The sequence below is a fragment of the Scleropages formosus genome, chromosome 6 (assembly GCF_900964775.1).
Source record: "Scleropages formosus chromosome 6, fSclFor1.1, whole genome shotgun sequence".
Classification (NCBI taxonomy): domain Eukaryota; kingdom Metazoa; phylum Chordata; class Actinopteri; order Osteoglossiformes; family Osteoglossidae; genus Scleropages; species Scleropages formosus.
Genome location: NC_041811.1, coordinates 38,026,239 through 38,038,760, shown reverse-complemented (window position 1 = coordinate 38,038,760; position 12,522 = coordinate 38,026,239). Strand labels below are relative to the sequence as shown.

The 12,522-nt window shown below is 41.3% G+C and overlaps 1 protein-coding gene across 2 annotated transcripts; it reads left to right on the top strand.

Moving 5' to 3' along the window:
* The first annotated feature begins 197 nt into the window (after positions 1-197).
* Positions 198-12,522, top strand: stoml2 (stomatin (EPB72)-like 2). 2 transcript variants are annotated; one of them, XM_018745080.2, is made up of 10 exons: positions 198-344; positions 1,718-1,870; positions 2,199-2,298; positions 2,816-2,874; positions 2,966-3,067; positions 4,803-4,892; positions 6,289-6,433; positions 8,470-8,549; positions 11,134-11,262; positions 12,044-12,522. In XM_018745080.2, exons 1-10 carry the CDS (start codon positions 303-305, stop codon positions 12,185-12,187), a joined length of 1,044 nt encoding a protein of 347 aa, XP_018600596.1. In that variant the 5' UTR covers positions 198-302; the 3' UTR covers positions 12,188-12,522. The 2 variants fall into 2 exon arrangements, with proteins under 2 accessions (XP_018600596.1, XP_018600595.1); XM_018745079.2 differs by having other exon boundaries at positions 4,758-4,892.

The window sequence follows — 12,522 nt, the reverse complement described above, 5'->3', positions numbered from 1 at the left end:
TCCGCCCGGCCTGCACACACTGGAAAAGCTACGAGGGGTCGGAGGACATTTTCGAGAGTCCAGCCCGCAGTTTTCACAAACCATCATAAATGTACAATTTTATTCCGACCAAAGCGAGAGCTTCAGTCCATCGCGTCCGATCCGGTGCTAAAACCGGGAACACTTCCACTTTGGGACTTTGTTTCCCTTCAGCGGGGGAAGCGATTGGATGTTGCACCTCATCGCCTTAGCCGAGTGTCCGCCGCGTTCAGATAGCGAGAGGGACGCCGCGGAAACACACACACAACAACAACAACAACAACATGCTTCGTACTGTGTGTCGGAGCGGCAGGGCTCTCGTGCAGGTGAGCTGCGCGCGCGTGTGAGTGTAATAGTAAGTGTAAGTGTGAGTGTGAGTGTGAGTGTGAGCAGTGTGTGTGTGTGAGAGAGACCTCGTGCTCTGCCGGCTCTTTTTTTTCGTGTTAGCTCCTCGGCTAACTACATCCCGCCAACACATGATGATGATTGGTTCTCTTTTTTTTCAAATTGTAACAAGTTGCCGGCAATAATATTTCCCCGCCGGGGCCCTGAATCGTTAACTTTTCTGTTCGCTTCTTCACACACAGCCTCACACGCAAAAATAGGATAAAAAAGCAGAGAATTTTTACAGGCTCCTCGTGCCGTGGCGTGCATGACATGAGACTCATGATGAGTGCTCTAGTCTAGGGTTTTTAGTACAGACCAGAGAGGAGCTAGACGTTCAGAGTTAATACCACGTCGTTTTACAGTAATCTTGTGCTTTGATGATGGAACGTGACGTATGATATTTTGACCCCGTGGAACTTCCGGTTTGTGTGGAATTAGATCAAATATTTTTTCTTCACCACAAACTAAGTGCAACAACAGCAGGAGGGAGGGAGTCGGTTTGCACACACAGCTTCACTAAGACCCTAAGTGCCTGGCGGTCATACGTGTTTCATACATGTGTCACACGTGTGTCATACGTGTCCTCGCAGGAACCAGCACTGCAGCAGCAGGTGTGTTCTCCACAGGTTTACACGTGTTCGTTTATCAGACACTTTTCTCCAAAGAGACAAACATCTCATGGAAAATGCAGCAATGTGTTCATGTCATGAGCAGGAAGAGACACTTACAACATACAGACGAGACGTGTGATTCTTAAGTGCAGTTCGTTCGTTTCTTTCCACCATATGAATCGAAGTTCATCACACGAGTAGCTGTATAAAGGTTGATGTGAATAATGGACTGTTCCTAATCACATTCCTAATATTTTTTAATACTAGACGTTTATATTACAGGAGTAGCTGCATGAAGGTGTATCTGTTATTCAACTGTTATGATATCAGTTACAGTGCATGAACGTTTATACATTACGTGAGTTTTAGAGATGATGGGCGAAGTGAGTCTGGAAGAGGTGAGCTTTCAAACCCTTTTTAAATATGGACAGAGATTCAGCAGTTCTGAGTGAGAGGGTGAGGTCATTCCACGACATCGAAGCCAGAACCGAAAACCTTCGTGCTTTTTCCTTTGGAACTTTTGTGTGTGGGATTGGCAAAGCAGTCTGGTTGGGGTGTAGCAGATGATCTGGTCTTGTAGATGTAAATAACAGGGGAACAGACGCACAGACCAGCAGCTTGTTCGTACAACTGCGTTGCTGCAGCCTTTAAGTAATGCACCTGTGCGTGCGTGCGTACGGCTGTGTTTCGTTGGCCGCCAGCACTCCCGGCGCACGGTGCCCTCCCACTGTCTTGCTCCAGCCCAGCAGAGATGGGCCTCCAGCCTCCCCATGAACACAGTGGTCCTGTTTGTGCCACAGCAAGAAGCCTGGGTGGTCGAGAGGATGGGCCGCTTTCACCGCATTCTGGAGCCAGTACGTCAGCCACGCTTACACCCAGTGCTCGGTGTACTCAAGTCCTTGTGCCTTTTCGCTCAGTTTTCCCTGTAGTGTGTACTTCTCTCCATTTCCTGTCTAGGCATTAGTTTTCTGCACAGCTCAATGTACCACATGGATGAATGAAAAGAAAATGCACACCTTTTTACTAATAAAGACTACATTTAAATGAAGGGTGGCCTTAGTTCTGTAAACTGTGCTTTTTGACTGAATTCTAGTGTGTTAATTTATTTTTGTACTTTAATACAAAGATTGTTCACCTGCTTTACAAGATCATGAAATAATCTGTTACATTTTGTTTGCCGAGGGCTTGAACTTCCTCATTCCAGTACTAGACAGAATTCGATATGTGCAGAGCCTGAAAGAGATTGTCATTGATGTTCCAGAGCAGTCTGCTGTCTCTTTAGGTGAGTATTATTTTATTTTTATCTCTAGTACTTGTATGATTTTTGTTCTTGTAATGATTTCTAATATATTGTCTTTGCAGTTTTTTTTTTCTTTTTAGATTTTCAACTTTATGATAAAGTATTTTTAAAATATAAAAACATATCAAACTGCTGAAAACAAAACCATCCTTCAAATTAAAACCCACCCTAATTTAAATTGCATGTCTCCTCACATTATATGAATCTGTAGACATCATATTCCCAATGGCACATTAATGCCAATCTCGTTAATGCCACAATAAAAACAGAATTGTTATGAAGTGGCACCTACTTGTAAAATTAAAATTCCAAAAGGTCCCTCACACTTCCAGTAACTACTATTAGTCATAATCAGAATTGCTCATCACTAAGGTAAATCGTCTTTAGTTTTTAAAAACACAAAAAATTGCATGTTTCAGAAACCAACAAATCAGTATAGAGTAACGCTGCAAGAGTAATTAAATTTCAAAAATAATATCCATTTGACCATTATTTACAGATAATGTCACACTACAGATAGACGGTGTTTTGTACCTCAGAATACTGGACCCATTTAAGGTAAGTTGTCTGTAATGCAGCTGTATTGCATCTGAGTCATGATTGGGTTTGTCTAGGCCTTCAGGTGATGAGTGCACCTTCTTCCTTCCAGGCTAGCTATGGGGTAGAAGACCCAGAATACGCTGTCACTCAACTGGCGCAGACTACCATGCGTTCCGAGCTTGGGAAGCTCACCTTGGACAAAGTTTTTCGGGTACGTTTGTCAGAAATGAGAAAACCCCGAACTAACTTCCCCAAGTATCGCCACAGTGGGGCCAGCAGTTCCTCTGTAGCTCCCCAGACAAGTTGCCCATTTAACTACCATGTTCACACAGAGGCAGCACTGCATTTTGGGAAAGCCACAGTTCCCCCTGCCCAACACTGCCATAACTACCAGCCCATGGTTTCAGCATGAGAGTGTAATGTTTACAGCTGTGTGTCAGATGTTTGCTGCCTTTAGATAAGAAGGTTGCTCGTTCAAATCTCACCTAGTGCTGTAGTACTCTTGAGCAAAGTACTTTCCCTGAATTGCGCCAGTAAAATTATCCAGCTGTATGAATGCATACATAGTTGTAGCTATCTTGACACTATAAGTCACTTTAGATAAAAGCATGAGCTAAACGAATAAATATAAATAACACGCCCAATTTGAATGACACACACTACTGTGGAATTTCCTACACTTCCCATAATGCAACAGTCTCACCTTTGTAACACACCAGCGGGTGGAAAGATCTGGATGCAGAAGTATGAATCAGTACACACTTAATGATTATCAAACTCTTAATGAGGTATTTAATGTGTGTATTTCGAGGTAGTGCATTTCACACACCACTTCTATTTTCCTTACATCCAGCGGACAGCAACGATCATAGCTCTAAGTACAGTACAGTACATTACTGCACGTTCGCTTCATTCGTGTGACACAAGGCTTTCTTGGACAAGCTTTGGATAAATTTCGTCGTACTGATTTTTCGTTTCGTAAGTGGAAAATTGGGTATTGAGAGCCAAGCCCCCTTATATGGAAATTTCAGATAAGAGAGTTTGTAAACTGACTCATGTCTGTACATACAATTTTTTGAGTACATTGGGGCTTATTATTCAGTAAAATACATTTTTACTTGAAGTCCTTTTACCCACAACAGGTATTTTATTCTGTACAATGTAAGTGATAAGACATTATTGATCAAAGATACATACTTGGTATCTAAAATAGAAAAAGGTTTTTGCCCCTCAGTGGTGTCAGTCTGGTTATTTTCTGACTAAATATAGTGTAATAACATCTGCCATAGTGTTCAGATGCTGTGTTTTTTAACACAGGCACTGGATGGAGAGAGATATTTCCTCGAAAAGTTTATCACAGTCATATTTCTTCCATAACAAAACCAGCTGCTGTATATACTTCCTGCTTCTTTTAATGTTGATGATCCTATCCACATATAACTCGATTCAGGTAAATCTTAAGTCATATCCGTATCACACCCTATGCTGCTTGGAAAGATTCTGGACCTTCATGATCTTGTGTTGGACAAGCAGTTATTTATAATGAACAAATGATTGATTGAATGAATGAAAGTATAACATTAAAAGGCAAGATAGTAATATTCATTTTGTTGCATATATTATAAAATGTGTTGGTGTTATTGTCACATATAACAATAGCTTTTATTACAGTATTAGTTTCCAGTGACACATTTTGGAATCAAAGAATTAATGACTTTGCCTAATGGGGTTATTTCATGGAACGCATTATCCCTGGATGTAGCTACATTCATTAGTGCTTTGCAGTTTTATTGTAATTATCTTCAAAGTTGGTATGAATAGCCTTGGTTACTTGCAGGCTTTGTTTTCGAAAACAGGTATAAATAATTTTCATCTAACATTCAGCATTCTGTCCTGTCCAGGAAAGAGAGTCCTTGAATTCCAACATTGTTCACTCAATTAATCAGGCAGCGGACGAGTGGGGGATCCGATGTCTGAGGTACGAAATCAAGGACATCCATGTCCCTCCCCGTGTGAAGGAGTCTATGCAGATGCAGGTAAGCAGGCAGAACCTTGGAGGCTACGGTTAGATTTTGGGTAAAAGAGCTAATGAACATGATCAGAACACAAAGGGCACGAGGATAGCGTAGAGAGGCACCTCGTTGTTGCACCCTTGAGCTCAATGTTTAAGCAGAATTGCTCCAGTGAAATAATCACGTGTCAATTAGTGCTATGGTGGTGTTGTCAAAGGTGTCTGCTGAGCAACCAATTTAAACATTCCCTTTTTCCTCTTTGCCTTTGAGACTTCAGCCTTTGGAATGTGCAAGAATAGTATATTGTTTCAGTAACAGATTTTGTGTGAAAACAGTATACAACATTGACTAATTGAACAGAATTGTGTTTCTCTATATTCAGCGTTCCTTTATATGTTTAACGTGAGAACCAGTGTTTTGGTTTAGCTTGTTGTATTAGCTGGTCAACAGCAAGCTTATTGTTTACTATCACTAATAGATAGTTCTTTCCCTTTTCAGTGGATCTTTGCCTGTTTTTTTTCCCTTAAAGTTCTCATTTTTCCTCATAACTTGAGGTTTTACCTCTTAATCCCCTTGGATAAAAGTATCCTTTTTATAATTTTTTCTTAATATTCGCCTGTTTTTTTTCTCCAGATACACTACAAGTTGCCTCTGCATCTGTTAGATTTGACATACATGTTATATATGAATTTAAAATACCAATTAATGAGCACTTTAAAAGTTTGTGTGACTGCAGCTTTGTATGAAATCATATATAATGTCACAATGCTTATTCACATGAATGTTTTTTTTATAGCTGGGCATTGTCCAGATTGCCCATAAAAATGATTGCTCATAGTTGACAGTGCTATGAAGAAGTATGTTCCCCCTTTTACAGTTTTCTCTGTGTCCTGAAATTGATTTACATGTTGTAGCAACAGCTGAAAAGATCTCTTCACACTGAAAAACCTGCAGATTTTGCTGAAAAAAAGCAGTTCTACATGAAGCAGTTTGCTAATATTCCTCCACAGAGATGTGAGGCCATGCTGAACATCTAAAGGAAGCACTTTGTTGCAGTCATTGTAACTTAATGTGGTGCAATCATTATAATTGTTATAATAACTATATTTCATTATCTTCTAAACAAAAAAGCCATAACATATAATTAATGAAAAACATAATTGTATTAATACACAATAAATTGTACACTGTTTTTCTCACTCAGGCTCCATTCATATTACCAAAACTATCAGAAAGCTAGAAAAATACAGAAAATGGGAAGGGGGCAAATACTTTTCACAGCACTGTGGGAAATTCTTAAAGCTGTACCACATGTACTTTATATTATGTGCTACAGAGTTACGCTACCATGGCTGTCAATGAATAAAGCTTAGTTAGTGAAGATAAAATAGTAACTATCCCTCCCTTTGGCCTTCCTCAGGTAGAGGCAGAGCGGAGGAAGAGGGCAACTGTCTTGGAGTCAGAGGGCACACGGGAGGCAGCCATCAATGTAGCTGAAGGCCGGAAGCAGGCACAGATTCTGGCCTCTGAGGGCGAGAAGGCTGAGCAAATCAACAAGGCAGCTGGTAAAGTTCCTCAAAAACAAGCCATCTGCCCTCTCTGGGATGGGAAGCAGGGCCTGATTAGAACAGCAGTAAACCAAACTGTACAGATGTACTGCCTGTGTTTACTTTTTGGTGCAATTTTAATTTTTAAAAAAAAAAAAAATCAGATACAGCAGTGCACTACAATTTGTACACTTATTCTATGTGTTGTGTTTTTCTACATAAGTAATGGAGTAGCAGGTACAGTAGTGGTTAAGGCGTGGTCTTGTAAAGGTACAAAGAGAAATTGTATAGAGGGATTAGCCATAGAAGCTTTACAAGCATCTAGATGCAGAAATATGAAGATGTGTTACAGTATTATGAGGAAACTTGCAAGTACAGCAAACCATGAAGAGCTATCAAGAACAGGAAGAGAAAGACATCAGAAATGCAAAACAATTAAAAAATGCATGAAATACTTTGAAGAACATCTAAACTGACCTGCACCACTAAATTTCCTATTTATTAAAACATCAGCACAGCTCTTCCTGTAAATTGTGATGAAACGGCCAGTGATGACATCAGGAAGGCCGTAGAACAATTTAAAAAAAAAAAAAAAAGAAGGTATCCCAGCAGAAGTACTCAAAGCATACTTTCAAAAAGTAACTGAGATGCTGTACCCTTTTCTTGAGAAGACCAATGAGAAATAGGAAGTTCCATCTGTTTGGAACAAGGATTATATTACCAAGATCCCCAAGGAAGGTGACCTTAACAATTGTTCTAAGTATAGAAATATCAAACTCCTGTCTGTGCCTGGAAAAGTCTTCAACAGGATCATATTAGAGAGAATGAAAGATGTTCTGTACCCACAGCTTAGAGAAATCCTCCAATTCTAAGGAATTCCTAATAAGTCGCTAAACCTGTTTCAGAAACTTGTATGGTGACCTGTCGTGCAGGGTGATTGATGAAGGACAGTTTGCCAACAGCTTCCAAGTCAAGAGGGCTTAGACAGAGATATTTGCTGTCCCCCTTTCTATTCCTCCATTCTATTCCTTGTCATTGATCAGATTATGAAAACAACCAACAATGACAGAAAAAATGGAAGGCAGTGGAACTATAAACCCAACTCAATGGCCTTGACTTTACTGATGATCTAACACTCTTATCCCAACAGCAAATAGAGGATAAGACCGATATACACTTGCAGCAATATCAGCACAGGTTGTCCTCATCATCCACAAAGACAAAACCAAAATTAAAATCAACTCAGCCAGTACTAACAGAGTTACACTGCGTGGAAGCCCCTTTAGAGGATTGGGGTCTTTTACATACCTTGGCAGTATTAGGTGGCACTGACACTGATGTTCAAGGCAAGGATTGGCAAGATTACAACAGCCTTCCTATGGGTGAAGAATATCTGGAGCTGTGAGAAGTTATCGGCACACACAAAAATCTGACTGTTTAACTCCAGTCAGTTCTGTTTTAAGGAGCAGAGAGTTGGATAACAAACAATAAAACCATGATAAAATTGCAGACATTTATCAATAGCAGTATGATAAGAATCCTTCAGATTTATTGGCCAGAGACCATCAGCAACATAAGTTTATTCTAGAGAGCCTCTCAGCTTCCTGAAGAAGAAGAGATCGAAAGAAGAAAAGGGCTGGATTGGGTTAGATTGGGTATACACTCTGAAAACAAGCAAGTAACATTACCGGGCAGGCAATATGAAACCCCAAGGCAAGACCTGCAAGGGCCAACAAAACTTGGTGACGTGACCTTGAGGCTGACACAATCAAACTAGACTATGTGTGGAATCAACAAGATGGTGCAGGATAAAAATAGTATTTAGCAGCTATTGCCTGTAACCCACGTGGGCTGACTTGCAATACGAATTAACTTGTAAAAGTTGATATTTACTTCCTAGGAGATGGTCCTGTTATATTCTTGTGGAATTTTTCTTTTATATTAAAGTTACACATTATAAATGGGTAAAACTGGTGTCAGATAATCAGTGAAATGTAATCTAAGCAATAATGGAAAGAGGGACAGCTCTGATTTATTTTCTTTTGTTTCCACAGGTGAGGCCAGTGCAGTTTTAGCAAAAGCTGAAGCAAAAGCCAAAGCAATTCGACTGCTATCGGAAGCCTTGACACAGCAGGTTAAGCACACAAAATTTTATTTATTTAAATGAAGTCAAATCATATACCAGAGTCCTATACAACAGAAAACTGCTATGCCAGATTATGAAAGTCATCTACCAGTGATAACAGGTAGATCGGGTAGGCCCAAACCATCCTTTCCCCAGCCACAGTCTCCTGTGCCTCCTAGTGGATCCCCAGGCGTTCCTCCAACAGCCGTGAGGTATGATCTTGCCGGTTTGTCCTGGATCTGCTCCAGAGCCAAACAGGTGGCATTCTTGCAATAATCGTGAACCATCTCTACTGGCTCATCTGGATCCGGAGGAGCAGCGGCTCTAGTCCAAGACTCTCCCAGATCGCAAAGCTCCTCACCCTGTCATTTGGCTGCTTGCATCCATGACCTTGTTCTTTTGGTCATTACTCAAAAGTCATGATCATAGCTGAAAAATGGGAATGTATAGCGAGTGGTAAACTGAGAGCTTTGCCCAAAGAATTAATTCCCACTTCATTACCACAGACCATAAAACTCACCTCATACTTAGAGCACCCACAAAACTCTTTCAGTCTCCTGCTCCCTTTTTCCATCACTCATGAACAAAGTTCCAAGATATTTGAACTCCTCCGCTAGTGGCAGTTGTTTCCTGCTCATCTGGAGAGAGCAACCCACTCTTCTGTGGAAGAGGATAATGACCTGAGACTTACAGGTGCTGATGTTTATACCAGCTGCTTCACACTTGGCAGGAAACTCTAGTGTGTCTCAAAGGTCACATTCAGATAATGCCAAAAGGACAAAATTCATCAAAGAGCAGATAAGCCACCCTTAGTTCCAAATCGTTCATGAAAGTCACTGGAGAGGAGACAAAACATAGCCTTGCGCTCATACAGGGATCAGACGGCACACATCGGTGGCCCTGGTACCCCTTATTTCTGCTGTACCACCCACAAGCCCACTGAAGACATGTAGACTGGGGTAGCAGGTTCCCCTGCTCCTTCAAACAAAGGTACGAAGTAGGTACAAAAAGCTGGTCTGCTGTTCCATGACCTGGACAAAATCAGCATTGTTCCTACTGACAGAATCTGAGGTTCAGCTACTGAAAAGTCTCTCCTTTTCTGTTCCTTGACATAACCTTTGCCTGGAAATTTGGAGTGCAATTCCCTCTAGATGGAACAACACCCTCCAGATCCTTTCTTAGATATAGGGATTACCACCAGTTTGCAAGTCCAGAGGTAACTAACTTACCTTCTGTGCAACATTAAAGAGGCATGTAAAGAGTGGTCAGCACTTCCATAACCTTGCTTAGCGTAGCCTGGGCAGGGTTATGCCTTCACCTGCTGAGTTGCTGAATGGTTTGGAAAACAGCTTTTAGACCTCTCAAACAATCTTCTGTCGTGGCCTGTCGTGACTCCTGCCATGTCTAAGCTTTCACTTCTGCAACTGCCTTTGCTGTGAGCCTCCTGGCCTGCTGGTACCTCTCAACCGAATCAGGAGATCCACACCAAAGGTATTGCCTGGTAAAGAACGCCTTTTTCAGCTTAACAGCTACCTTCATCACTGGTGTGCACAAGTGGATCTTGGGGTGGCCACTGTGGGAGGCCCTGAGTGCTCTCAAATCACAGCGTTCAGTAGCAGTGTCACAACCCAAGTCTTGTTTCAAGGACATGTTTCATTCTGATTCCACATCCGCATCCTCACTTAAGACAAGGGAAAGTCCACTCGGAGGTGGGAGCTGAATTCATCTTGCTCTGAGCTTTCTCCCAGGGGAGCTTTTGGACCTTCTAGATCTGTCTTGCTGGCATCCCATATGTCAGCTTGAACTCATTACCAAGTGGTGATCAGTTGACAGCCATAGTCCTGTTTTCATCCAGGTGTCCAGAACGTACGGCCTGAGTTCAGGTGACACAACCAATTATTATATTTAGGCCAGGGGGCCTCCTTGTGTTTGAACATAGTGTTGTGGACAGTATTGTTGGCACAGAAGTCCAGTAACCATTAACTGCTCTGAACTCTTATTTGAGGAGATCAGATGTAGCTGTAGCTAGCTGGTATTTTTCCACCTGCTGCAGTAACTCAACTTCTGTCCATATTAGAGAGGCAACATGCCACGTTCCCAAAGATGGTTTCCATTGTCAGGGTCTAGTCCATCTAGGTCCACGCCGCTCACGCTTGCTGCCATTGCATCTGACCCCCATGCCTCACCCTGCAGGTGGTGAGCGCACAAAATTCTTCCCTGCATCCAGTGGGTACTAAGCTAGAGTCACAAATTTGTTAGACTTAAATTTTTTTTTTTACAACAACTAATTAATAAAATATTAGTGTGATCATTTCTCACGTGTTTTTTTTTTTTTTTTTTTTTTTTTTAAACTTTTGCTTTGATATATTAATTTTATGTGACATATTTTGCTTGAAATGTTTTTTCTTTCCACACAAAATATAACTAATATGATCCCCTCTCAACAGGAATTGCACAACGGGGTGATTTCATGGAACAGGTGAACCCTGTTATGTGAGGAACAGGTGTAGGTTTAGTGTCAGTGGTGGTGAATAGTATTTTGACTTTATTGCATGTTGCCTTTTCCCTCATTCATTGTCATGCATCTTTACAGAATGGAAACGCAGCAGCATCTTACAGCGTTGCTGAGCAGTATGTGTCTGCTTTCTCCAACTTGGCTAAAGAGTCCAACACCATCCTTCTGCCCTCCAACACTGGAGACATCAGTAGTATGGTAACGCAGGTGAGGCTGACAAAACACATGGCTCCTGATGGACTTTCACAGATGTTCTCTTCGCCATGTCAGACATCATGTGAATTAAGGCGGTTCGGTCAGTTTTCAGCCCCACCCTGGGGGTTAATGATTACCTCCACTATTCAGATGAGCATATGTTCTCCTTAATGGTGTCTTTTCATTTGTATCTTTAGGTAAATTGTTGATAGCTGTGTATTCTGATTTGAATCCAGAGAGTCCATGCTTTATGGTGGCAATATAGGCTAAAAGTACTGGTACTTGGAAGGTACTTACCCGAAATTGCTCCAGTAAAATTACCTAGCTGTATAAATGAGTAAATAGTTGTAAGTAGCATAATGCTGTAAGTCACTTTGGAGAAAAGTGTCAGGTAAATGAATAAGCGTAAATCAAGGGAGAAAACTGGACAAATAGAAACAAAGGTTGAAGTTGAAAAGGTTGCCGGTGGTGTACTGGCGATGGGAGAGAATGAATCGCCAAACGGCTGATAGTTACAGTATGTCGTCTGGAAAGGAAGCACAACTATTAAGTATCTAGTTAGTTACATTTAAAAATGCTACTCTATATACAATGCAAGACATAGCTGGTCAAATATGTGAAGTTTCAGTTCACAAGCTGTATTTGTCTTTTAAGGATAAGTACAGTTTTTTTTTTTTTTTTTTTTTTTTTTTTTTTTTTAAAAAAAAAAAAAAAGTGATGCTCCGGGTTGAATGACACCTGTGAAGGACACCAGCCGTGACAGTGACTGTTTCCACCCTGTCTCACCTCCCAGGCCATGAGCATCTACAACAACCTAGCCAAGCAAAATGTGCAGGATGCCAGTTCTGCTCAAACGCTGTCAGAGGCCCAAAAGGTGAAGCCAGAGGAGAATCCATCCAGCGAGAATCTCTCCCTACATCTCCCAAGTGCACAGTAGTCTTTCACATCCTAGGCAACAACCAAAGGGGTGAGGTGCAGATCCGTGCAGAACATCTCTGCAATTTCCATTGGGAGTTAAGAGACATGGACTGTAGAACTCCAGCACAGCAAGTTATAAATGAGGTGGGGGGGCAGCATTGGAAAGATGAAAAGTCCTGGAATCATGTTCACCTGAGCTTTCACCATGTTCACTTGATGTGTTCATTTGTTCAGTTTCCTTCTGTTTAATTTATACTGGTGCAAAGTGTCATACTTTCTCTGGCTGTGGTGCTCCTGTGATGATGGCATATTTTCCTATAGGCTCAACAGTCAATGGTACTGATAGACAAAAAT

Coding starts and splice junctions, on each gene's coding strand:
- stoml2 (XM_018745079.2), top strand. CDS start 303: ATGCTTCGTACTGTGTGTCGGAGCGGCAGGGCTCTCGTGCAG. Junction 2,299..2,815: donor GCAGTCTGCTGTCTCTTTAG/GTGAGTATTATT, acceptor CATTATTTACAG/ATAATGTCACACTACAGATA. Junction 4,893..6,288: donor AGGAGTCTATGCAGATGCAG/GTAAGCAGGCAG, acceptor GGCCTTCCTCAG/GTAGAGGCAGAGCGGAGGAA.